We start from the raw sequence: 26,303 nt of genomic DNA, 5'->3' as shown, positions 1-26,303 counted from the left end.
ATGGCGCGTTGTGAAAACACGCACCTTAGCTTGATAACACATTAATTAATGGACTGGTGTGTGAATTACTTGTTGACTATTCTGTTGTTTTTATCAGCTGTTTGGACTCTCATGACGGCACCCATTTACTGCAAAGATCTATTAGTAAGTAAGTGATGTAATGTTCAATTTCTCCAAATCTGTTCCGATGAAAAAACACGCCTGAGGAGGGTGAGTCAACTTTCTGCAAATGTTTATTATTCTGGGTGTCTGGCTGATGATGTATTTCCCTGTCAGGACGACAGGTGGCAGCATTGCATCTACAGACTAACCGCTAAACCTCCCACTTGTGATGGAGAAGAAGCGCGTGGAATATTTTCAATTCTTCCCATGTCAGGCGCCTAGTGAACTTGACAACCAGTAGACTTACAGTGAAGGGCCCACCAACAATCTCGTACAGTTATTTGACCTGTTGTGCCACATAATAACGGATATCTCTCGCCGGATCATGCATCATATAGAAGTGTCAATCCCGTCTTTTCGATCGGAGGGCAGTAACGTGGAAAAGGGTTACACGGTGAGTTAAAAATCTCTTATCAGATCGAGCCAGCGGCCGTAAACACGCTTTCATTCAAATGTACGGCGACAAACACTACGCTTCGCCACAGCGAATAACGATTAATGTCGATTTTAAGGCGTAGACGTTTTGGCAGTGTCTCAAAACGTAGTGTACTGTCTATTTAGAGCATGTTTGAACTGAATTGTAACTCTTCAACCCCACCTATGATGCCCAAAAATGTCTGGGTTTTGCTAGAGTCTGTAGTTAAGGTGAATTCATTGATACATACGAGCCATTTTATTATAGGTCATATAAATGATGGAAACGCACTTTGTCTCTCCAGGTTTTTAAGATCGAGGTGCTTATGTGTGGTAGACAGCACACTGTCGAGAAACGATACAGTGAATTTCACACTCTACATAAAATGGTAAGCATGGATAAAAAGGTCATGGTAAATTGTGGTAAATTTAGGGTGAGTATCTAGGGCTCAACTACAGGCATTTTATTTTTAGCCACACGTAAATGTGTGTCAGAAAGCTTTGCGGGACACTTCATGACAAGGTTATACACATTACCATTAGTTAACAAAACAGCTAACATGAACTACCGATAAACAATACTTAAAGCATAGGTCATCTTGTGTTATATTATATGAGACAATTGTACTGCTGCTTTGGATAAAAACGCGTAAATGCAATTAATGTTCATTTATATATATTTGAATACTTTTTTTTACATTTCAAGTAATTAAAATTAGTTAATGTATCGTTAACAATTTGTATTAACAATGAGGAACTGTATATTTATAGTTTGCATCTATTTTCTTTATGCATTTTATTTATCTTACTTTGAATGATTCATCCATTTTACTAGAAAATACCACACACATTTGTATACACTACCAGTCAAAAGTTCTTGAACAGTAAGCGTTTTTGTTTTTAAACAAGTATTTTCTGCTCACCAAGCCTGCACTTATTTGATCCAAATTACCGCAAAAACAGTAAAATTTTGAAATATTTTTTACTATTTCAAATAACTGCTTTCTATTTTAATTTATTTTAAAATATAATTTATTCCTGTGATCAAAGATTCATTTTTAGCATCATTATTCCAGTCTTCAGTGTCACATGATCCGTCAGAAATCATTCTAATATGCTGATTTGCTGTTCAAGAAACGTTTTTAAAATATTTTTATTATCAAGAGATCAGCATTTATCTGAAAGGGGAAAGTAATTACAGAAAGTAATACTTTTATTTAGCAAGGATGCTAAATTAAATTGATGAAAAGTTATGATAAAGGCATTTATAATGTAACAAAAGATTTCTATTTCAGATAAATGCTGTTCTTCTGAACTTTCTATTCATCATAGAAACCTGAAAAAAATCAGCTGTCTTCAACATAATAATTATTTTAAAAAAAATGTTTTTTGAGCAGCAAATCAAAAATTATAATGATTTCTGGAGGATGTGACTGGTAGCCTGGCTATCACCAGACCACGTTATGACTTCGTCATGATTCGTGGTCTGGGAACCACATGTTCATTTTCTCGTATTTGAGGCGTGGTTTACGAATGCCCAGAGCCGTTTATTGGGCGATACGAATGTCTATCAAATGCGCCTGTGCGTAGCTCATAGCCAATCGTTTCAATTATACCGGATGACGTATGTAGAGCGAACGCCAAAAGTTGCTCTTTTTTCAAAATAAACTTGCGTTCTAATGTCATTTGTCGCGTCGGGTCGCTCCGCTCGCGTCCAGTGTAGACACGAAAGATAACTTTGCGTCTGCTGCCATGCTGGATCCTTCGGTGAGTCGCATAGAAGGCGTCATCGTCTTGCTGCTCCCTCCCCGTTCTGTGATTGGTTCCCTATCTTAGGTGAAAATTAGGTCCATGGTTTCCAGACTGACTAGAAGCGTGAATAAAATCGCGCTGCGCAAGGCAGTATGGGGACACCCAGGCTATGTGACTGGAGTAATGATGCTAAAAATTCAGCTTTGAAATCACAGGAATAAATTACATTTTAAAATATATTTAAATAGAAAACAGTTATTTTGAATAGTAAAAATATTTTTTTAATTGTAATGTTTTTGCTGTAATTTGGATCAAATAAATGCAGGCTTGGTGAGCAGAAGAGACGTTTAAAAAAAAAAAAAACATAAAAAATCTTAGGTAGTGTATTAAATCTTTACAACATTTGTTTATTTGCAGAACATAAAATCACAGAAATAAACAGGGAAATCACATTCATAACTCAAAAGAGTTCCATAGGAAAAAAAAAAACACATTTAAACAAAATACACAGAAGAAAAGCATAGTATCAAAATTAAGTCACATTTTTAAATAAACTCTCATAAAGCTATGTAATTCTGAGGGATGTAATTAAAGAATTTAATTCACGTATATGTTACAATTAAAGAATAAATGGATAGATTATTCTTCTAATACACCCTAGAAACAGAATCAACGATGCAATATTTATAAATAAAAGAAATAACGAGGAAAAATGTTATTAAAGATTCTAAAATGGACTTCCTTGACCTTATTAGATATATAAAACTTATGACAATATGGAAAAAAGATCTACTACTTAAGTTTCCATTTTGATATTATTTTAGTGTGTGTGTTTATATATATTATTTCTCAATTATATCTTCAATGATATGCCATTCATTGTTAATTTATAAACTTAAAGCATTAAATGCATTAACTAATAGTTTTTGAATCTTACAGTGAGGTAAACATCTGTTAGCTGTCTAGAAACATTCTCCTCAGTGGCCCCAGGGAGTGCTAATATATATAATTAGGGCCCGAGCCCAAAAGGGCGAAGGCCCTATTGTTCTTCTAAGGATTCTTATTTGTTTTTTTTTTTTTTTTTTTTTTTTTTTTTTTTTTTTTCAACCGTTGGGGCACTTTTGGGGGCCTTAACATACTCAAAAACTCTTGAAAATTTGCACACACGTCGGAATCTGCCGTCGTCCGGACGCCACAGAGGCTGGGACCCGGGCGTGGTTCAGGGCCTCTACAGCGCCCCCTGGAACACAGTTTGAAAACTTGATGTACTGCGCACACATACTTGCGCGTATTGATATGAAACTCGGTACACATATAGAACTCATCGAGCTGAACAACTTTTGTACTCTATGTCATGGGCTCCACGCAACAGGAAGTGAGATATTTAGGGCTGTTTAAAAAGCGCATGCTCTGGAATTTAACGTACTCCTCCCAGGAATTCCATGGGATTGTCACCAAACTCGGTCAGCATGATCTCAAGACATTGGGGACGCTAAATTGCGAGGAGATTTTTGATATCTCTAACGGTTTGGCCGTGGCAAGGCGACAAAGTTATGGCGAGAAATGAGAAACAGGAAGTGTCTAATAACTGTTGCACACATTGCCTGATTCTGATGGAACTTCACCAGTTTGTTCCTTGTATGATGCCGATTCCATAAATGTGACTATTATGAGTCAAAGTTATAGCGCCACCAACTGGCAGCAGGAAACGTGTCATTTTCAAAATGCTTTGAAATCAGCCTCTTAATTTTACTCGATTTTCTTTAAACTTCATCAAAATCATGTCAAAACACGGCCGATAAAGAATATGTAAAGGGGTCGATGATAAATCAAATGCTGTTGCCATGGCAACGTGTCAAACTTTAAAATTACATTCCTGTCTTTTCGAGGCAGATAACATGCTTAGAATTTCATGAAACTCAACACACACATCAATATTAATGATAGTTAGACACTGGCAAAAGGTCATAAATGGGCGTGGAGCAGGCACTCTATAGCGCCATCTTTTGACAAAAGTTGGGGGGTTAGTTTTTCCTACAGTCACCAAACTCTGTACTTATATTGTTCTCATCAATCTGGACAACTTTCTAAATCAAACTCATTAGCTAAGACCAACAGAAAGCCGGCTATTTTTATTTGAAGGTGGATTTTTTGAAAAATCAGGTAGTAAACAAATTCACACTACTCCTAAGAACAACCAGCTGTTCACACCAAACTTTTTTAACATGAAGAGAAGATTCTGAAGATGTTAAATTGCGAGCGGATTTTGGACATCTCGAACGGTGTTGACGTGGTGATTTTTTAAAGATGTAGTAAAAAACATAACCCTAATTTTTTATATCTTTAAAGTGCAGCATCCAAACTCTTTAAAACTTTTTTTCACACAGAGATCTAATCATTCTGAGCAAGTGCTGGAAATATAAATTTTATACAAGCTTCAATGAATTAAAGAAAATTAAAAAAATAACTCAGAAACCTGCTGTCACTCTGGTGAATGTCTCTACAGTATGTGTGTGCGTTCAGTCAGGCACAGAGAAGCTCATTATTGCAGGGGGGAGGGGTGAGAGGCAGAGAGGGTGACAGAGTAGAGAGCCATCCTACAGACCATCTTTGAACAAAAAATGCACATATGTAGTGTAATTACATAAATATGTCTGATCTTTGAGAGTCTGATATTTTGAGAAAATATAAAGGGTCACTAAGTCTTTCATTGTTCGTATTTTGCAGTTGTTGTTTTTTATTTATTTTTTACTTAACTGTACCATGAACTTGTCCTATTCAGTCACATAGCAAAAGATTTAAAAAAATACAACTTTTTAGCATGATCAATTTATCTTCATTGATAGACAATATTTACATAGTGTTATTTATTGAATATAAAATAATAATAATAAAAAATTAAGACAAACTTTGACAACAAAACAAACGTTACTGTTATCTCTTCAAAACATCTGAAAACCATAATTTTAAGAACAGTTATAAATATATATATCACCCCGTTAAAATACTCAACTTGATTTTTAAAGATATTTTGAAAGAATGAAGCGTTTATAGAGCACTTTATTGTGTATTGCTGTACACCCACATGAACTGTGTTCATGTTCATGTTAATTCACAGTACATAAACTTTATATGAATACTTTTTTTAGCTTAATATTAATTAACATTAATAAATGCTATTTATTTATTGGTCATGTTAACTGATATAGTTAATTTTAACAAATGAAACTGGATGGCAACATTTTATATTTTGTGTGTATGTGTCTGTGTGTTGATTTTAAAGTGTAACCCTTTCAATTCTGTAAACTTAAAATCCAAACTAGCAGATGGTTACTGTGAATGCATGTGCCAACTGGGCACCGTCTTCCTTATTGATTCTTAGTTATGACAACAATTGATTTTATACAAAAATATATTATACAAAAATTGTAAAGATAGGTAACAATGACATTTAAGCAGAAGTGGTGGATGTAAAGGAAGCAATAATAACATTTTGCTATCATCATGAATTACATGTTCTTATTTGTAGCATACTGGTTCACAGTTGGCATCTATCTGAAGTCCTTGCATTGATTGCATTTAATTAAATCAACATTATATTTGGTCAGTCTGATCTTGAGGCCTTAGAGATGTTAAATTGTGAAGATCTTGAGTTTTCATTAAAGGGCATGTGCGGGGTGGCCTGACAAAGTTTGATGTTTCTGCATAGACATAGAAGTGGTTATAACTTAGCCTGAAAATGTCTGATCTGCCACAAAATTCACAGGTTTGGTAAGAGTCCTGGCCTGAAGACACCTAAAGACCAATATTCAGATATTATCATAGCGCCACCTGTTGGCAGCAGGATATCTCATATATTTCACTAACTCAAACATACCAAGGTCAATCTGCACCAAACTTCATATGTTTGATAATAGTGCTGGCCTGAACACATCTACATGCCAATAATCAGTTATAGGCATAGCGCCACCATCTGGCAGTGGCAAGTTTGGCACATTTAAATGACTTATGACATATTTTTTCTATATTTACTGTATTAAAAGCATACTGCCCACCGTTTGCTGATTTCCTGAAGCCACCGGTCGGCGGTGAGCCCAGGTGCGAGGGCCCGTTCATCGCTGCTCGCAGCTTTAATTACTGTTTATATTTCAGAGGAATTCTGGAATGTGAGAAACAGCATGACCTTTCAAAAAGGTTGAAAATTCTCATGTAGCTCCTTGGAACAAATCAGCAAGCCATGTTAGGGCTTTGCATTTACTGTATGTGGTCAGAAAGAATAATGCTGACTATTCATTATGTGCTGCTACAGTGCATTGTATATGATTGTGTAAATTAAGGAAAGAGGATATTTGACGTCAGTGACTGATGAGGTGGATATTTACGTAATTTACCGTTTTTGGCAAATGCAGAAATTCCATTTGGAGAGCGTTACTGCCCTGTGTGTGTGTAAACTCTAGACACCTTCTGGTCAGTGTGTGACATTTTCTTCCACATCATCTATTCTTCATAGCTTAAAAAGATCATTAAACCTCCAGAAATCCCTTCGAAGCATGTGAGAAACTGGGTGCCTAAGGTTCTCGAGCAGAGGAGACAGGGACTCGAGTTCTACCTCCAGGTATTGATTGAAATTATGCTAAACAAATGAAATCACATGATGTAAAACAGTCCTTTCCTGTTTTCTGGAATAACCTTTAGATTTTCTTTCGTGTGTGTGTGTGTGTGTGTGTAGACTATAATCATGGAAAATGAGGTTCTTCCAAAGATATTCTTGGATTTCCTCAATATCCGCCATTTCCCGTCACTGCCAAAAACGGAGAGTTGTGGGTAAGGCTTTATAGTGTGTCATTTTGTCTGAAGTAAAGGCCTTAGAAAGCAGACTTTTGCACAAACAAAGACATTTCAATATAGTAATCTGAAAAAAGGTCATTGTACAGTGTGTTAAAGTGATTGTTTTTTTTCTGTTTAGATCATTTGAAACTGAATCAGAGGAATCAAGGTTAGTGGGATTCTTGGATTACAGTATTAGCATCTGAAAGAAGCATAGAATATCCTCAGTTTTTCCTGTCATTTTGATGTCGTGCTTTCTTAAAAGCGCTTTTGAGAAGTTATTGCACTAGCTGGGAAATGACACCATCCGCGTGATAAATTTCACACTCAGCTTTGTGTTTTTAACACTGTCATCAGAAACCAAACTAGTTTGTGAGTCATTGTGTTTCTCTCTCTGACCTTTCCTCTCCAAACACTGCAGTAAACTGACACATCAACCAGCACTTCTCTTCCAGAGGGATCCCTATCTGCTGCCTGCCACCAATGGTACATGTCTGTCCTTCCTTCCTTTTTTTTTTTCTTCCTAATTCATATGTATTCATGTTTTTTCTCTCTTGTTGATGGATAACTGATTTTAAATGGGTATGTTACGCAGTTCAATATATATATACTGTATATAACACACACATTTATAGAAAATTATTGAAATGAATACTTTTATTCAGCAAGGATGCTTTACATTGTTCAAAAGTGATAAACACATTTATAATGTTACAAATGTTTCAGATAAATACTGTTTTTCTGAACTTTCTTTTTATCAAAGAAACCTGGGAAAAACAATTCTACTCAGCTTTTAACATAATATTAATTTGCTATGTTTATATTATATTATCATATTAATATTCTTTTAATTTTTTTGAGCAGCAAATCAGAATATTAGAATGATTTCTAAGGGATAATGTGACTGGAGTAATGATGCTAAAAATCCAGCTTTGAAATCACAGGAATAAATTACATTTTAAAATATATTCAAATAAAAGTTTAAGTAGCAAAAAAAATTAAATCAGTTATACTGTTTTTGCTGTACTTTGGATCAAATAAATGCAAGTCTTTAAAAAATATTACAAATCTTACTGCTCAAAAACTTTACTGGTAGTGTATATACTCTACATTTCAGAAGTTTGGGGTCAATATGATTTTTTTTATGTTTTTAAAAAAAGGCTCTTATGTTAAACAAGGCTGTATTTATTTGATCAAAAATACAGTAAAAACTATATATATTATATATTAATTATAATATATTAACACATACCCTACAGTTCAGAAGTATGGGGTCAAGATTTTTTAAATATTTTTTGAAAGAAATGTCTATATTAATTTTATCAAAAATACAGTAAAAACTCTAATATTGTGAAATTGTTACAATTTAAAATAACTGTTTTCTATTTAAATATATTTCAAAATGTATTTTATTTCTGTGATGCAAAGCTGAATTTTCAGCATCATTACTCCATTCTTCAGTGTCACATGATCCTTCAGAAATCATTTTAATATTCTGATATTTTTGTTAAAATCAGTGTTCAAAACAGTTGTGCTGTTTTGTAAACCATGATTTTTTTAGGATTCTTTTATAAACACAAAGTTCAAAAGTAGGGGTTGACCGATGTGTTTTTCAAAGCTGAAGCCAATACTGATTATTACAGATCAAGTAACCGATATTTTGAACCAATATATATGTCTGGTGTGAAAATGAAAATTACTGTCAAAATCTTTGCAGAATTAAAGTATTAATTTCTAAGCCAAATTTAAAATTATTTGTAAATCAGGCTAACTTAAACACAGGAATTATTATGACTCATTCACTCACTGAATCATAGATTGCTTCAATTCAGGTAAAATAATCTTAAATACTGCTCATTTGTCTCTTAGTAATTAAAGTTTCAGGCTTTTGTTGTAATAAATAGTCCTAAAAGACATTAAATGACAAAATTAAGAATAATAAGGGCTCTGACAAGAACTATCTTTAAATGCTTTTCAATATTTTTTTCGGGAAAATTGGGTTTTGAAAATGACCGATAACCATAAAAATGCTTAATATCGGCGCCGATAATCAGCCAGGCTGATAATCGATCGACTCCTAAAAGTAAAGCATTTATTTCTAATAAAAATTGATTATAAATATTTTTACTGTCATTTTTGATCAATTTAATTAATCCTTGCAGAATTTGTTATGCATCATTTAGACAACTCCAATCTTCACTAAACTGACTCATATGATTAATTCACTCACTGAATCACAGATTTTTTTTACCTGAATTGAACCAAATTACTGCTCATTTGTCTCTTAGTAATTCAAGTTTCAGACTTTTGTTCTAATAAATAGTACTAAAAGACATTAATGTCAATCTTTAAATGCTTTTAAAATTATTTTATCAGCAAATTGATTTTGAAAATGACGATAACCATAAAAATGCTTAAAATCGGCACCGATAATCAGCCAGGCCGATAATCGGTTGACCCCTAAAAGTAAAGCATTTATTTAAAATAGTAATTTTGCTTATAAATGTTTTTCTGTCATTTTTGTTCAAATTTAATGCATCCTTGCAGAATTAAAGTATTCATTTCTAAGCCAAGTTTAAAATAAAATATTATTTGTGAATCAGGCTAACTTAAACCCAGGAATTATTATGAATCAGTCAGACAGAACTGACTTATATTACTCATTCACTCACTGAATCAAAGGGTATTTGATCTGAATTGAGTACTGCTTATTTGTCTTTTAGTAATTAAAGTTTCAGAATAACAAGGGCTCTGACAAAAACGTTTAAATAAAATAGAAATTAATTTATAAATATTTTTACAGTCATTTTTGACCAATTTAATGCATCCTTGCAGAATTAAAGTATTTATTTCTAAGCCATATTTAAAATAAAATAGTATTTGTGAATCATGGTAACTTAAACATAGAAATTATTGTTATGAATTATTTAGACAACTCCCTTCCTCAATAAACTGACTCATTCACTTGTTTTTTATCTGAATTGAACCAAGCTGATTCTAATTACTGCTTATTTGTCTCCAAGTAATTAATGTTTCAGAATTTTGTTGTAATAAATTGCACTAAAAGACAATGTCAAAATTATGAAAAACAAGGGCTCTGACAAAAACTTTATTTAATTGCTTTTATCGGCAAATTGGTTTTGAAAATGACTGATAACTATAAAAATGCTTAATATCATTGCAGATATTCAGTCGACCCCTAAAAGTATAGCATTTAGTTAAAATAGAAATTGATTATAAATGTTTTTCCTGTCATTTATCAATTTAATGCATCCTTTCAGAATGTATTTATTCACTCACTGTATCACAGGTTATTATCTCTGAACTGAACTGAGAACTTCAAGTTTAAAAATGTTGTAATAAATAGTACTAAAAGACATGATGCAAAAACTAAATCCTATAATAAACATTGTATATGTATTGTTTTAACAAGTACATTTAATAAGTCTTTGTCAATTGTTTGCAGACACGTTTTCAAATATGGTTATTGAAGGTGTGATACGTGGAATATTTTACCCAGACTTCCAACCGAGGTAGATCTCAACACTACGGACGACGTCGCTTCAAGTTCACGGATAAAAAGGGATTCGTATAACCAACACTAAATCACACAGCACCAATTTAACAGACTCACTCATTGCAGCCTTAAGAGAGTGAAGTTTGATATCAGCACTCCATGAGATTCTAGTTTGTTTTTGTGTTTGCAGGAATTTTCCAAATGTAAACATTCATATCGACTGTCAAATCAAGGTCTCGTTTAATATAAGTACTCCGCATATATTTGCACATCTCTCCTCGTGTCATATATAAAGTCAGAAGGATGTCTCATCCACTGACTGTGTGTTTCTCTAAGTGAGGTGACTTATAAGTTGTTGGAAGAGCCTTGAACCTTTTTATGTTATTGAATTATTGTATGAACGTTATTTTCTTTGTTTGTTTTCGATGTGGCATTTATTGATAACCAGCCTCGGCTTATAATTAGCGAAAAGGGAAGTACTGAATGAACCAAACCAGTGTAAAGCCAGTCTTATATCATGTTACAACCCAAAACTGTGAAAAAGATCTTTTGTTTAAAGGAAGTATATAAAAAAAAACCTTACCATTCTCCACTGCTAACCTGCAGCTAAGTAAACCATTTTCAGTGGATTATCTTTATTGAAAATGCAGTTTGGTCTGGACTAATATTAGTCTAATATTTTTAGGAACTTCACTGTGTAGTAAGAGTGCATGAACACTAGTTGTAAGATTTCACTATTGTTTGAAGTAATAGTGGTGAAGATAATGCAGTTTGAGAAGTTCGACCTGTTAAAATGTTATAAAACAAGATTTATGTACTATTTCAAGCAGTTCTATATTTTTTTGGTTTGTTTTGATGTCTTAATTAAGCGTATGGACAATGTGCCATTCATTGTGTGTGTGTGTGTGTGTGTGTGTGTGTGTGTGTGTGTGTGTGTGTGTGTGTGTGTGTGTGTGTGTGTGTGTGTGTGTGTGTTATTGTTGACACTTTCAATTGTCTCATGCACTTTAACAAGGGTGAAAAGATGAGTTATAACTGAATATCATTTTAAACCTGACAGCAATAAAACATCACATTATTCATTAATTCAATACTTGTCACATTGTAATGACACTGTGGTAGTGTTGCACTTTGTTTATTCAAAAATTGACACATACAGATGAATTCCATCTGAACAGCTTTCGTCCATTTTTAATAAAAGCTGTGAGAAGGTTTATGTTGCATAAAACCAAGGCATTTATTAACAGCATTTTGCATAATGAAACTTATGCATTTCGGCAATTCGGTACCTGTCCATGCTAGGCACATTTTAAAACCAAGATTTGTTCTATCAAAAGATGATTTGAAATAGTTTCTAACTGCATTTGATTTAATGTATGAATAAATTCTGTGATAGGACAATACATGGCAGGATACTTTAAAGGGACAGTTCACCCAAAAATGAAAATTAGCCCATGATTTACTCACCCTTAAGCCAGCCTTGGTGTATATGACTTTCTTCTTTTAGATGAATGCAGTCGGAGTTGTGTTTAAAAATGTCCTGACTCTACCAAGCTGTATAATGGCAGTGAATTTGTGTTTTTAAAGTCCAATAAAGTGCATCCATCCATCATAAGAATAACTCCACACAGCTCTGGGTGGTTAATAAAGAGGTTCTTTAGTGAATTGACGTGTTTGTGTAAGAAAACTAGCCAAAATGAAAAATGTTGGACTTTTGATATAAGCAAAGAGGAGACAACTACGAAGCTAGAAATTACGTTTTATAAAGTTTTAAATATGGACATCGATTCACTTCAGAAGGGCTTTATTAATCCCAGGAGTCATGTGAAGCAATTTTTATTATGGATGGATGCACTTTATTGGACTTCAAAATCTCAACACCCATTCACTGTCACGATAAAGCTTGGAAGAGCCAGGACTTTTTAAATATAACTCTGTTTGTATTCGTCTTAAAGAAGGAAGTCATATACACCTAGGACGGCTTGAGAGTGAGTTAATCTTGGTGTAGTTTTCATTTTTGGGTGAACCGTTTTTTAAGCACTAAAAGGTAAATTGTAAGACAAATGCTTATATTTGGTTTTATTTAAAACAAAAAAACTGTATGCTTCAAACGTTCCCACAAAAGGCCAAATTTTTAGTTTTTTAACACTGAAAAAATTACAGTAACTTAATAGCTTTTGAACTAGCAAAATACTCTACTCTCAAATAATAATAAAAAAAGAACCAAGTCAATTTTTAGTGTCATAGCTTGAATTTTAGTAACCAGGGGAAAGACATGGCAACTTAATTTTGCCACAGAATAAAGATAGACCAAATTGAATAATTACAACTTTTTTTTTTCCTTACATTTTTGGACACCTTACCCGATGCACATTCAGAATAAGATAAAGTTGCAATTACTTTCATATTTTTATTCTGTGGGAGAAATCTGGTGAAAGTGCGTACCACAGCTACGAAGCTAGAGATTACGGTCTATATAGTTTTAAATATGGATATTTTTCTTACAAACGCATGGATTCACTTTAGAAGGTCTATGGATGGATGCATTTTATTGGACATCAAAATCTCAATACCCATTCATTGCCATTATAAAGATTGAAAGAGCCAGGGCCTTTTTAATATAACTCAGATTGTATTCATCTGAGATTGAGTAAATCATGGGGGAATTTTCATTTTTGGGTTAACTGTCCTTTTAAGCACTAAATGTTGAATTGTAAGAAAAACGCTTGTATTTGTTTTTTTGTTTTTTTTTTTGTTTTAAATGGTATGCTTCCAACATTCCCACAAAAGACCAAGTTTTGTTCAGTTTCTTAATAGTGAAAAAACAACAAAATAAAAAGCTTTTAAACTAGCAAATACTGGCCTCTACTCTCAAATAACAAAAAAGATTAATAAGAAGACTTTTTAGTGTCATTATTTGAATTTCAGTAACCAAGAGAAAGAAATGGCAGCTTATTTCTGCCACAGAATAAAAATATACAAAATTTTGTAATTGCGACTTTATCTAGTTTTTTCCCCCCACATTTAAGACCAATTCTTTTTATTTCCTGAACTTTTAAACACCTGACCTGATCCACATAGAGAATTCTAAAAAGAAATGTCAGAATTGTGAGAGTCACAATTACTTTTTCCATATATTTATTCTGTAGGAGAAATAAGCGTCCATATTAAAAGGGACAGTTCACCCAAAAATTCTAAATATAAATACTCATTTTACTGCATGCTGATTTAAACCTGTATGACCTTGGTAAAACACAAAAGGAGAAATCTTGAAGAATGTTCCCACTGCTCTTTTCCATACAATGGATGTTCGATGAAGACAAGTAGTCTTTACAACTACAGTATAAAATACTACAGCACAAAATCTAACAGTCATACAGGTTAAGAACAACATTAGGGTGTATAAAAGATGGCAGATTTTCAGATTTTTGGGTTTCAGTAAATAATAAAAATGACCAAACTGTAAACAATAAACTTATTTTACAATTGTGGAATGCTCCAAAAATACTGACCTATTAAAGCATTTCAGTAACAGTGTCTTTTCCTCACAGCTCTCCATGGCCCAGCTCATCTTTAAGACGTTCATCTTGATTGGTCTCTGTCCCTGTCTCAGGCTCCTTCATGTTAGCATAGGCTACTTCTCTTGTCAGTTGCTCTATCGGTGGCAAACCCACGGCCAGGTTACGCAAAGCAATGGCTGTCATCAGGAACCTCAAAAGATAAACCAAAAAACACTACTCACTTGTACTGCCAAGACTAGAGACATTTAATATCTGAATTAATGCCTTAACATACCCTCGTCGAATCGAGTAGTATTTTTTTGAGGCAAATCTCTGGAACCTTTCGATCATTGAAGCTTCTCGACGCTTTTTCACCTCCTGCATGCGCCTCTGTCGTTTCAGGAAGAGTCGTACCACAGGGTCGATCACAGTGTTGTCTGAATCCTGGTCGTCGAGGCCAGTGATGAGCGGCTGTAGCTCAGGAGGCAATGGCTCGGTTTCTAGAAAAAGCAAGTTTTTACATCGGCTTTTTCAGGGAAGCTACACAAAAAAAATATTGCTTATTTTCTCGCATTGATGTTCAATGATGTTTTTTACAAAAGGCAGGGAGATCTTGACCTAGACAAGAAATTGTTGTTTCTTGAACAAATCAGCATATCAGAATGATTTCTAAAGAATTGTGTGACACTGAAGACTGGAGAAATGATGCTGAAAATTCAGCTTTGCATCACAGGAATAAAATACAATTTACAATATTTAACAATAGAAAACAGTTCTTTTAAAATGTAAAAATATTTTCACAATATTACTGTATTTTTAATTAAATAAATGTAGCCATAAGTATTAGCATTGAAAGAGATTCATTGGAAATAAATACTCCAAACCTTTGAACATTAGGTTATGTTAAAAGAATAATTGAACTATTTGTTTCAATTAGAGTCTAATCGAAGTCTAATTTAAATTTCAAAAAGTCTAATTGAAGTACTTTAAGAACCCTTATGCTAGAAAAAAAAAAAAAAAACGTACCTGTTCCATTGCGCACTTTCTCCTGAAGTTCAGAAAGCTTTATGAAGTTCTTCTGAAGTTCGGCCTCAGTAGTATTTACGTAGATGTACATGTAACATGACGGCCCGTCAGACACTGTGTACACCTTATGGTACGCGCCAGCTGGAAGCTTTATACACAAAATGACATTTAGCACATCAACTTAAAACAGACAAACATTATTAAAGGGATAGTTCACCCAAAAATGAAAATTTGATATTAATCTGCTTACCCCCAATGCATCCAAGATGTAGGTTACTTTGTTTCCTCAGAAAAACACAAACGAAGATTTTTAACGAAAAAACGGTGCAGTCTGCCAGCCTTATCATGGACGTGGATGGGCATCAAACCTTTAAAAGTAAACAAAAACATGCACAGACAAATCCAAATTACACCCTGCGGCTCGTGATGATACATTGATGTCTTAAGACACGAAACGATCGGTTTTTGTGAGAAACTGAACAGTATTTATATAATTTTTTACCTTTGATACACAGCCACGTCCATCTGTAATGTGCACGAGTTTGGCATCAGTCACGTCACATGAGCACGCGCTCTGTCGTAGAATACGCAAACGCCGGAAGCGATCTGTCGCATGTATACGACACTCATTGTTTACACAGAGCACAGAGATTGTGGGTATAGCGGCTATTCAAAATGGTAAATACTTGCGCGTATCCTGATTGTTTAAACCGATTTAAAGCTAAAAGATTACATTAGTTTGCGCAAACTCATCCGGGACTTTTCACTGATTTCCCCTTCCGGCGTTTGCGTATTCTACGCCAGAGCGCGTGCTCATGTGACGTGACTGATGCCAAACTCGTGCACATTACAGATGGACGTGGCTGTGTATCAAAGGTAAAAAATGATATAAATACTGTTCAGTTTCTCACAAAAACCGATCGTTTCGTGTCTTAGGACATCAGTGTATCATCACGAGCCGCAGGGTGTAATTTGGATTTGTCTGTGCATGTTTTTGTTTACTTTTAAAGGTCTGGTGCCCATCCACGTCCATGATAAGGCTGGCAGACTGCACCGGTTTTCGTTAAAAATCTTCGTTTGTGTTTTTCTGAGGAAACAAAGTAACCTACATCTTGGATGCATTGGGGGTAAGCAGATTAACATCAAATTTTCATTTTTGGGTGAACTATCCCTTTAATAGTAAAGCAGATTTTAAAATCATAAAGTAGAACGAACTGGGGATCATTAAAGGATTAGTTCACTTCCAGAATGAAAAATTCCTGATTTTCATGTCTTTTTTTTCTTCAGTCGAAAAGAAATTAAGGTTTTTGAGGAAAACATTGCAGGATTTTCCTCCATATAGTGGACTTCAGTGGTGGCCAATGGGTTGAAGGGCCAAATTGCAGTTTCAATGCAGCTTCAAAGGGCTCTGCATGATCCTATCCGAGGAATAAGGGTCTTATCAAGTGAAACGACCTGTCATTTTCTAAAAAAAAAAAAAAAAAAAAAAAAAAAAAAAAAATGTATATACTTTTTAACCACAAATGCTCATCTTGCACTAGCTAGAATTCACAAATCACGTAGTCTTGTTGGAAAGGTCACCCTTTACCAGAAAAAAAAGGTCAAACAAAGATGTCAGATGATTTTGAAGTTGGAGGAGATGAGAACCAAATAAGAACAATGCATGACCTTTCTAAGATTATTATATAATGCGTGAGGTCGAGATGACAATTTGTGGCTAAGAAGTATATAAAATCTTTTTTTTTTTTTAAATGACCAATCGTTTCACTAGACCCTAAGACCCTTATTCCTCAGCTGGGATTGTGTAGAGTCCTTTGAAGCTGCATTGAAACTGCAATTTGGACCTTCAACCCGTCAATCTCCATTGAAGTCCACAATCCATAAGGACAATGTGACGTAATTTGCCGAAATCAAAGCATGGACTGTAAGGTTATTAGTGCAGTCAGCGCGAGTCCCGTTCGCTGTGAAGTAGAGTGACCAGCCGGCAGAGGATTCTTCAAGGTCTTAAAGCCTTCATCGAGTGACTACGTTCACAATAATTTACACTTTTTGTCCTAAACATACAATCAAGTAAAATACACAATGTGGCAAGTAGTAGTTAAAAGTAATTTCTTATTTCAATTTATTATTAAATCTCATTTAGATGCGCTGTGTCTGTTGTCATATCGGACACAAATATGGCGGCGAGCATAGCGGAAGTGACGTCTTTGGTACCCATGAATATGGAGAAAAATCCTAGAATGTTTTCCTCCAAAACCCTAATTTATTTCCGACTGAAGAAAGAAAGACATGAACATCTTAAATGACATGGGGGTGAGTAAATTATCAGGAAATGTTCATTCTGGAAGTGAACTAATCCTTTAAAGAGGAATGGGGAATTGTACCTGCATTTTCTCTCCTGGTTGTAAACTGTAGTTCTTATTCTCATCCACTATTTCAACTTTCACTAGACCCTCCAGGACTTGAACGCTGGTGTTCCCAAGATCCTCACTCACAAAGTTTTCAAGGTAAAGGCCTGTGGATGCCACAACATCAGGTACAGCGGAGCATCTATGTGGAAATTTTAGACAAAGGTATTCCAGTGCAAACACAGGCATATACCTGGGAAGTCAGCGATGAAGACCACCTCAGTCTGGTTGTCTAAAGATCCTTCAATCTCCTCAAATTTACTCCTCCACGGTGAGAGGTCAACGAGCAGCGGCATGAGCCATGAATTGGGCCGGAATGGTGACCAGTCGGCTTTTACGATGTCAATACGTGGGTCAAATATCCTGCAGAGCAGAAGGAGAGCCAACTTTAAATCTGAGACACCTTGGGACTCTCACTTTTTATGAATCAAAGAACACACTGTGCGTATTATTAACCTCTGCTGGAAGCGGTCGTTAATGGACACCCAAATGTCAAAGTAGATCTCTGGGTCTGAGATATTGAAGCGTGGCAGATTTTCACTGAGGCAGGTGGCATACTGCTTCAACATGTCTCCATGGTCTTTCCATCTCCGGCTCTGAGTGAAAACCTGCACCATATTGAAATATTTAAAGAAGATAAGCATATATAAAAGAACATTATAATGTAGTGGTACTATTTCAATTACTTCCAGTTGGTGTAGTGTTAAAATAAGGACACTAAGTTAAGCTCTATTGACGGTATCTGTAACACATTAATTTAGAATCTACTAAACTTTTTTAAATATATATACTGCATTTAAAACATTTAAATATGGAAAAACCTAGAACATTTCTGTAAAACTGACTTATGTTTATGAAGTGACTTACTCCGGGGTTCAAATATCCAACCTCCCCCGTTATGCCATCTCTGTAGGTGATCTTGACATGTTGATGTGAGCGAGCGTGAACCATCATGTCCCACGAGTAGCCATACAGTCCATTTGTCCAGTTATTATAGCCCTGTATAGAAAAAAGATTAAATTTTATGTTTGAAACATTGAATTTTTAAAATGACACATTGTTACCAAGTTAAAATAATGAATAATTAAATGATGATGATAATATTAATTATAATAATAATAATGTCACATTAAGTTAAATAATAATTCATAATTAATGATAGTAAATAAAATGTTTAACTGTTATTGTAATTATTATTAAATACAATTTAAATAATTAATGAAAAAAATGTTAAATTGCTATGAAGTTCAATAATTAATAATAAAAATTACTAAAAAATAACAATAATTAATAATTATCTTGCATTGTTAAATAATGATTAATAATTCAGTAATAATGATAAGTTAAGTATGTTATTAAGTTAAATTATTAATAATAATAATAATATAAAAAGCTAACTTAATTTAAAATAATAATAATAATAATAATAATAATGTTACATTGTTAAGTTAAATAATCATTAGTAATTAAAAAAGGATAAAATAATGTTTACTATACATTATTATCAGCTTAATATAATTCAGCTTTTAAGTTAAATAATATAATAATAATAAATTGTTATTAAGTTAATATAATTATTAATAATAATAAAAGTTAACCTAAACTAATAATAATGCTAAGCTAAATAATGATAATTAAAGAATAATGATAATACAATAAAAGTTAAATTATGTTGTTAAGTTAAATAACTAGTAATAATAATAAAAGTTGACTTAATAATATTAATAAAAATGTTACATCTAGTTAAATGATTAATAATTAAATAATAATGATTAAATAAGTTGCATTATGTTGTTATAAGGTTAAATAATTAATAGCAAAATAATGTTATATTGTTAAGTTAAATAATGATAATAAAAGCCTACAAAATTGAACTTTAACTAAAAGTTAACTTGCAATAATAATAATAATAGTTACATTGTCAAGTTAAATAATGATTAATAATTAAATAATTATGCAATAAAATAAGTTATATTGTTAAGTTAAATTAATAGAAAATAATAATGTTAAATTGTTAAACGATTAATAATAATAAAAATTAAGTTATCAACTTAAGAATGTGCATAATAATAATGATAATAAACATGTTAACTTTTTAAGTTAAATAATGATTAATAATTAAATAATAATAATAAATTGTTATTACAATTAAAATCATAAATAATAAAAGTTAACTTACAATAATAATGTTACATTGTCAACTTAAATAATGATTAATAATTAAATAATAATAATAAAATAAAAGTTAAATTATGTTATTATTAAGTTAAATAATAATATGTTTTGTTTAAATACCTGCTTGTTTAAATAAAAACATAATTGCAATTGTGTGTAACAAGATTTACAATTTGAGTTATCAATTATATCTGCAGTACAAACCTTGCAGGATGAGTTACATGTCTGTGTTTATTTCGTAGGCTGATAAATATGTTCAAATCTCTACCCATAGTCATGTTTGTCTTAGCATGCCTATCTACACATATACAACATGACTAAATCTCTTCCCAGCAAGGCCTGTGATTCCCCTTCCAAAGGTTTGTGCTGATGTTTGCTTTGGTTCTCAATCTGTGTTTGCACTGATTGTGAAAGCAGTGTATCCTCTGATCTAGTGAACATTCTAGATCAAACAGCATAGTTTTAAATCACCTTTGTGATGAAGTGCGAGTACGGCAGGAAGAACTGCTCCATGATGTAAAGTATGATGAAGACTGCTCTAAGCTTGTGTTTGAAGCTCGGTGTGGTGGGTTTGGGAGCAGCGTGAGCCTCTTGTTGCTCTCCAGATGCACTGGGTGTATTTGGGTAGATGCAGGAAGAGCTGGGAATCGGGGCAGGAGAGATGAAAGGCAGTATGGGCTGGAGGAACTCTGGGAAACGGCCGAAAAAGCGTCTGGGCCAGTCAGGGTAGCAGAAGAGAGGGCTTGTGGCCAACATGGTGTATGGAAACATTCCTGAGGATGAAAATAAATATAATAAAGTCTTCATAATCGCAAAGGTTTTGGGTGAACTAGTTTTTAAAGGGGTCATCGGATGCAAAACTAACTTTTACATGTTGTTTGAACATTAATGTGTGTTGGCAGTTTGTGTACACAACCACCCTACAGTGATAAAAATCCAACCAGTAGTATTTTTTTAATCTTTAAAAGTAATATCACCTTTTTAAAATCAGGTCCTTCTCAGCTTCTTGTCGTTGTGACGAAACACAGTTGATTGACATGAGCGTGTTACCTTAAACCTGCCCTCACCGAGCTGAAACAGTCCGAATACGACCGCCATTGTGTGACTCAGGTGCAGAGGAAGACTCTAATTGAGCGATTGAGGTGTTCTGTTGTTGGATGTAATAATGAACAAAGCAGTCCTCAATTACTCCCGACATCTGAGCCACTTAAGATGCAGAGGACAATGTTACTTTCTATTTTAAAAAGAAAGCGCAGATCCCAATTTACATATGCATCTATGTTCATGTGAATCATTCGTGATGCAGCTTCACACACAGCAGAAGTGAGTATAAGGGTTTTTTATGCATCTTTGCAAATGGCCTTTCTTAATAATGTGCTTGTTGGCAAGTTTCGCCGATAAATGCAGCTAAAGTAAACATTACAGCTCGTAATCCCTCAGCAGAGAGGGGCGGGGCGAGCAGAGCTCATTTGCATTTAAAGGCCCCAAGCGATAAAATGAGCTGATATTTTGAAGAGCTGATTTTGACAAAGTAAAAGGGTGTTTTTTACACTACTATTGAGAATTTTTAACCAAAGTATATTATAGACTTTTCATTAAGACCCTAAAGAATCATATGAACTTGTGGAAAACGGGCATCCGATGACCACTTTAAGCATCAATTTTACCTATGCTGAAGAGCTGGGAATTCATGCAGTGGAAATAGCTGACGAAGGCGGCGGCGAAAGGACGTGTGGCATCAAAGAAAAGCAGATAGCCAGCTGTGAGGTCCAAGATCAGACCTCCACCATGGACCACCATCAGACTGACCAACTCAACAGGCAAGATAAATCTGAAATAAGAAGGACAAAAAGAATGCTAATTCATAACAAAATGTGTTATATTAGGGCAGATGCCGTTGGAGGATAATATACTCACTTGAAAGGGTCAAATAACCAATGGTGCGCCAAATACTTCATTGAGTATCCTTCCACCCAATCAGCATCCAGTTTCTTGACTCCAGCAATGAAGTACACTATGAAAATCTGTCAGAGGCAATGCACATTCAACATCTTAACAAAATGTATCAATGTAGATAATATCATACAACACGGAGTAAATATTTTTGGCCAAATCAAGATTCAACAGCTGACCTGAGTTCTCAGCATAGTGTAGTTCCACAACGGTACATGGGCGTTCCTCTTCCTGGGATTTCGGAGTCCATCTAATGACCTGCGTTGAGAATTTTTGTTGTTGTTGTTGTTGTTGTTGTTGTTAAATAATTGACTATTGGATTAATGTTTTGTTGTGTAATGCATAGTTTTAAGTATGAGTGCCCAAATACTCTACAGGAAGTCTTATTTTACCAGTATCTGTTGGCGTCCATGAGCGTGAGCTGGAAGCCGATGAGCCCGTACAAATAAGAGTGATTGTTCCAGGTTGTTTTGTCCAAGAAGAAAACGTACCAGTAAGTGGATATGAACATCAGACAGGCAAGGCGATAAAAACAGCCAAGCATGATACCAACAGCGCCTGCAAAACACACACAAGTTGATGAGACAAGGAGACAAAGAATATACACTACCAGTCAAAAGTTTTTGAACAGTAAGATTGTTCATGTTTTTTTTTTTTTAGAAAAGTCTCAATTTATTTGATCCAAAGTACAGCAAAAACTAGTTTTACTATTTAAAATAACTTTTCTATTTGAATATATTTTAAAATGTAATTTATTCCTGTGATCAAAGCTGAATTTTCAGCATCATTACTCCAGTCTTCAAGTTCACATAATCCGTCAGAAATCATTAAATCAGAATGATTTATTATTATTATTGTTATTAACATCATTTAAAACAGTTGAGTAATTTTTTTCTCAGGATTCTTTGATGAATAGAATGATCCAAAGATCAGCATGGAGTATACATCAAAAGCTTGGAGTATCATTTTTTGTTTGGGGGGGTGGGGGTGTGTGGGGGGTAAATTACATTTTAAATCACAGGAATAAATTAAATTTTAAAATACATTCAAATAGATTACATTTTATTGTTTTTGCTGTAATTTGGATCAAATAAATGCAGGCTTGGTGACCTAAAAGAAAACAATAAAAAGCTAACTGTTCAAAAACTTTTGACTTATAGTGTATGATTACTATAGATTGACACAACTGGTTTCTAAAAACTAAAAATCCCCAGTCATTTTTCCCATTCTGGCTGATACCAATAAACCAATAATTATTTTCATGTTATGGCTGATAACTAATAAATAGCCAATAATCAAAATAGTATACAATTGAATCAAAATAAAATAAATAAATAAAAATAAACACCAAAAAATAAATTAAATTATTTTAAATGCATTAAGTGAATTTATGCATATTGTACAAAATAAAATATATTTTTAAATTCTATTTTTTTAATCAGTCATAAGTAAGTTTCATTGATGGAAAAAGTAATCTGGCTATATAAATTTACAATTAAAAAAAAAAAAAAAAAAAAAAAAAATACAAAAACCAAACAAACTGTATTATTGGCCAAGAACCGATATATTGTGAATCTGTACATCTGTAAAAAAATTTATAATATAAAAAAAAAAAATAATAATTATATATATTTGCATTGTGATGATTGGTTTTATCAAAAAAATAATGCAAGTAATTTATCTCAGAGCTAGATGTTTTTTTGTTTAAAAAAAAACTCTACTTATAAGAGTGGCTGCGGACAATTGTAAAATTTCTGGGTCTGGCTTTCAGTCTATTTTTAACTGTACAAAACTGCTTGATATTGCAGCTTGATTTACTGCATGTTGTTATTCTTCTCATTATTTCCCTATAACGGCTAATGAACTGGAGGTCTCACCCATAGGCTTACTTCTTTATTGCAAAATAAGGTTGAATACATTTTTTAAAAAGCCTATGAAGAACATGAATGTGCAAAAAAACCTTTTCAGACATAAGGTCATATAGGAATGAATTGGCAGCCACTGTTGCATTTCATAGAGACCTTTTTGAGGAACTCACCAAGGAACATCACAAAATACACAAAGAACATCCAGTCCATGGGAAGGGGCTTCAGGAAGTTGAAAAGGGGGAAGCGGCACACCGGTGCTCCGTCTAAATATTTGTAGTCCAGATGGCTCAGGCCTCGCTCCTGGGTGATGTCCAGCGCCATCAGCATACCTGAAAATAATAAAAAAATACCTGAAATATAGCACACATTAACACCCAAACCAAAAAAAAAATAATAATAATAATCTCATATGGTATAATAAAAGAGGACTTACCGAATAAGAAACGGAAAATGCCCAATGAAGCCGGGTCAGTGGGGCGATTGAGGAGACACACCAGCCGATGCCATGAGGAGATGTCTTCCTTCTCAAAGCCAAAGAGACGCTTCATGGTGCTGGTCTGCTCCAACGGGGCCACGGTTGCTTGTTTGTTCTCCTTGCTGCTCTTTTTCTTTGCTTTGGATGGTTCAACATATGGAGCACCTGTAAAAATGAGAAATTAAATCTCATTAACATCTCAGTTGTTTCTCAGGGACAGCAATGTGATTTAACTGAGAGCAAGGGGAGAAAAAAATTATAGAGACATATCTTATCTTAGAGTTTCACATTGTGCTCAAGTTTACCAAATGTTTCAATAACAAGAGATTTCAGTATGAACTCAAGTAACATAAAACACTTCTCATTCTATTGCTTTTAAATCAAATACTTTGAGACATATGATTAATTTTACAGATTTAAACTTTTATGTTAAAGGACTAGTTCACTTTCAGAACTTTACAGATAATGTACTTAACCCCTTGTCATCCAAGATGTTCATGTTTTTCTTTCTTCAGTCATAAAGAAATTATGTTTTTTGAGGAAAACAGTTCAGGATTTCTCTCCATATAATGGACTTCTATGGTGCCCCCGAGTTTGAACTTCCAATATGCAGTTTAAATGCAGCTTCAAAGGGCTCTAAATGATCCCAGCTGAGGTAGAAGGGTCTTATTTAGCGAAACGATCAGTTATTTTCTAAAAACATTTACAACTTATATCATTTTTAACCTCTACACAGAGTACACACAGAGCTAGACAAGATGAGCATTTGAGGTTTTTTCCTTGGCTGTGATTGTTTAGAGCCATTTATGCTGCATTTTGGAAGTTCAAACTCGAAGGCACCATAGAAGTCAATGTTATGGAGAGAAATCCTCAAATGTTTTTCTCAAAAAAAAACACAATTTCCTTACTACTGACTGTTACTAAGAATGTTTCTTGAGCTAAAGATATGCAATACATTCTCTTATTAGTACACTTCATAATACTACAAAACAATATCTGCATTGTTTTCGACTCAACCTAAACAAATCAAATAACATCTACCTACAGTTTCACTATTAATGCACTTAATGATTCAACCCTTATGTAAACCTAATATAATAAGATGCATAATAAAGCTTATGTTAAAGAGTGCAACCTCGTTTGGTAGTATTATATCCATACCATCTCTTTATATCACTTTTACTGTAGTAATACATTATTTACCTGCTGTTGCGTCACTCGCCCCTGGCTCCATGTTGCCGGTTATGAAACCAGTCCGCGCTAACCGTTACAAAAGGTCTGTCAGTCTTAAACCGACCGAGATACTTTCACAACCGATACATAGGTAGACTTCACCACATGAGAGTGAGGTACGTGTCAAACAGACACACAGCACCCTGAAAGGTCGGCTCTCCGCAAATAGGTAGGGGACTGTGGCGATATCTGGACGCTCATTGGCTGGTTCCGGACTAAGTCCCGCCCAGCAATGGCGAACTGGAAACGAGCAGCGCCTCTAGGGGTCAAATCCGAGCGAAGTGGATGTGGTTTGTGATTTTGGCTTGCAACATTTTTTCATTTCTATTTTAGAATGAATGAAAATATCTCAGCTGAATGCCATCGTAATTTATGCTTTGCAGTAAACTTTAGTGTCACATTTGCCTTAAAATGGTATGAGGAAAAAAACTTAAACTGACACTTCATAGATGGCAAAGTTGTTTTAGGCCTATCACAAGCGAAAAATTTTAATAAATAAGCATTTAAAAAATGTTTGAATATCTAAGCATGCTTTTTTCCACAAAAAACGATAATTAACTTAAATCAATTAAATTAAATTATTAATTTTATATATTTATTGTTTTATGGTTACTGAACATTTGTAATACAAGGAAGAGAGACCACCAGACAACTAAATAATAAGATTTTTAAAAATGTACAAGGATTTAGACAACATGATATACTTAAACATACAAAAATGTGCATAACTTTTCCCAAATATGAGGATTTTGTATTCCCTTTTGTCACTACTAAAACAATGATGACATGTTTTGGCTGTGACGTCCTTGCTGAAAAAGAAAAACAGCTAAAACCAGCCTAGGCTGGTTGGCTGGTCTTAGCTGGTTTAAGCTGGAAGTAGCTGGTTTTAGCTGTTTTTTTTTTTCACCAGGGTGTTTCGGTAGATACAATTTTAGATATTTTTGAACCTAGCTCAAAGATGCCAATCAGTACATAGTTGTCTAGCACAATTCT

General features: G+C 33.9%; 2 protein-coding genes across 3 annotated transcripts; one reads left to right on the top strand and one right to left on the bottom strand.

Moving 5' to 3' along the window:
• The first annotated feature begins 343 nt into the window (after positions 1-343).
• On the top strand, positions 344-11,763 carry snx24 (sorting nexin 24). Of its 2 annotated transcripts, XM_073829399.1 has the most exons (7): positions 344-556; positions 882-965; positions 6,839-6,943; positions 7,058-7,152; positions 7,295-7,324; positions 7,577-7,641; positions 10,622-11,763. In XM_073829399.1, exons 1-7 carry the CDS (start codon positions 488-490, stop codon positions 10,690-10,692), a joined length of 519 nt encoding a protein of 172 aa, XP_073685500.1. In that variant the 5' UTR covers positions 344-487; the 3' UTR covers positions 10,693-11,763. The 2 variants fall into 2 exon arrangements, with proteins under 2 accessions (XP_073685500.1, XP_073685501.1); XM_073829400.1 differs by lacking the exon at positions 882-965.
• A 28-nt stretch (positions 11,764-11,791) lies between these two features.
• Positions 11,792-25,456, bottom strand: ggcx (gamma-glutamyl carboxylase). Its single transcript, XM_073829398.1, has 15 exons — positions 25,281-25,456; positions 24,036-24,242; positions 23,773-23,931; positions 22,127-22,292; positions 21,914-21,992; positions 21,699-21,805; positions 21,449-21,612; positions 20,253-20,554; positions 18,474-18,605; positions 18,063-18,214; positions 17,800-17,969; positions 17,583-17,713; positions 15,199-15,346; positions 14,468-14,672; positions 11,792-14,383 (listed from the first exon to the last, which is right to left on the bottom strand). The coding sequence occupies exons 1-15, from the start codon at positions 25,309-25,311 to the stop codon at positions 14,218-14,220; spliced, it is 2,319 nt and encodes a 772-aa protein (XP_073685499.1). The 5' UTR covers positions 25,312-25,456; the 3' UTR covers positions 11,792-14,217.
• Positions 25,457-26,303: the final 847 nt, after the last annotated feature.

Source organism: Garra rufa, chromosome 23 (assembly GCF_049309525.1).
Source record: "Garra rufa chromosome 23, GarRuf1.0, whole genome shotgun sequence".
In the NCBI taxonomy this organism is placed as follows: Eukaryota; Metazoa; Chordata; class Actinopteri; order Cypriniformes; family Cyprinidae; genus Garra; species Garra rufa.
This window is presented reverse-complemented; position numbering and strand designations above follow the sequence as displayed.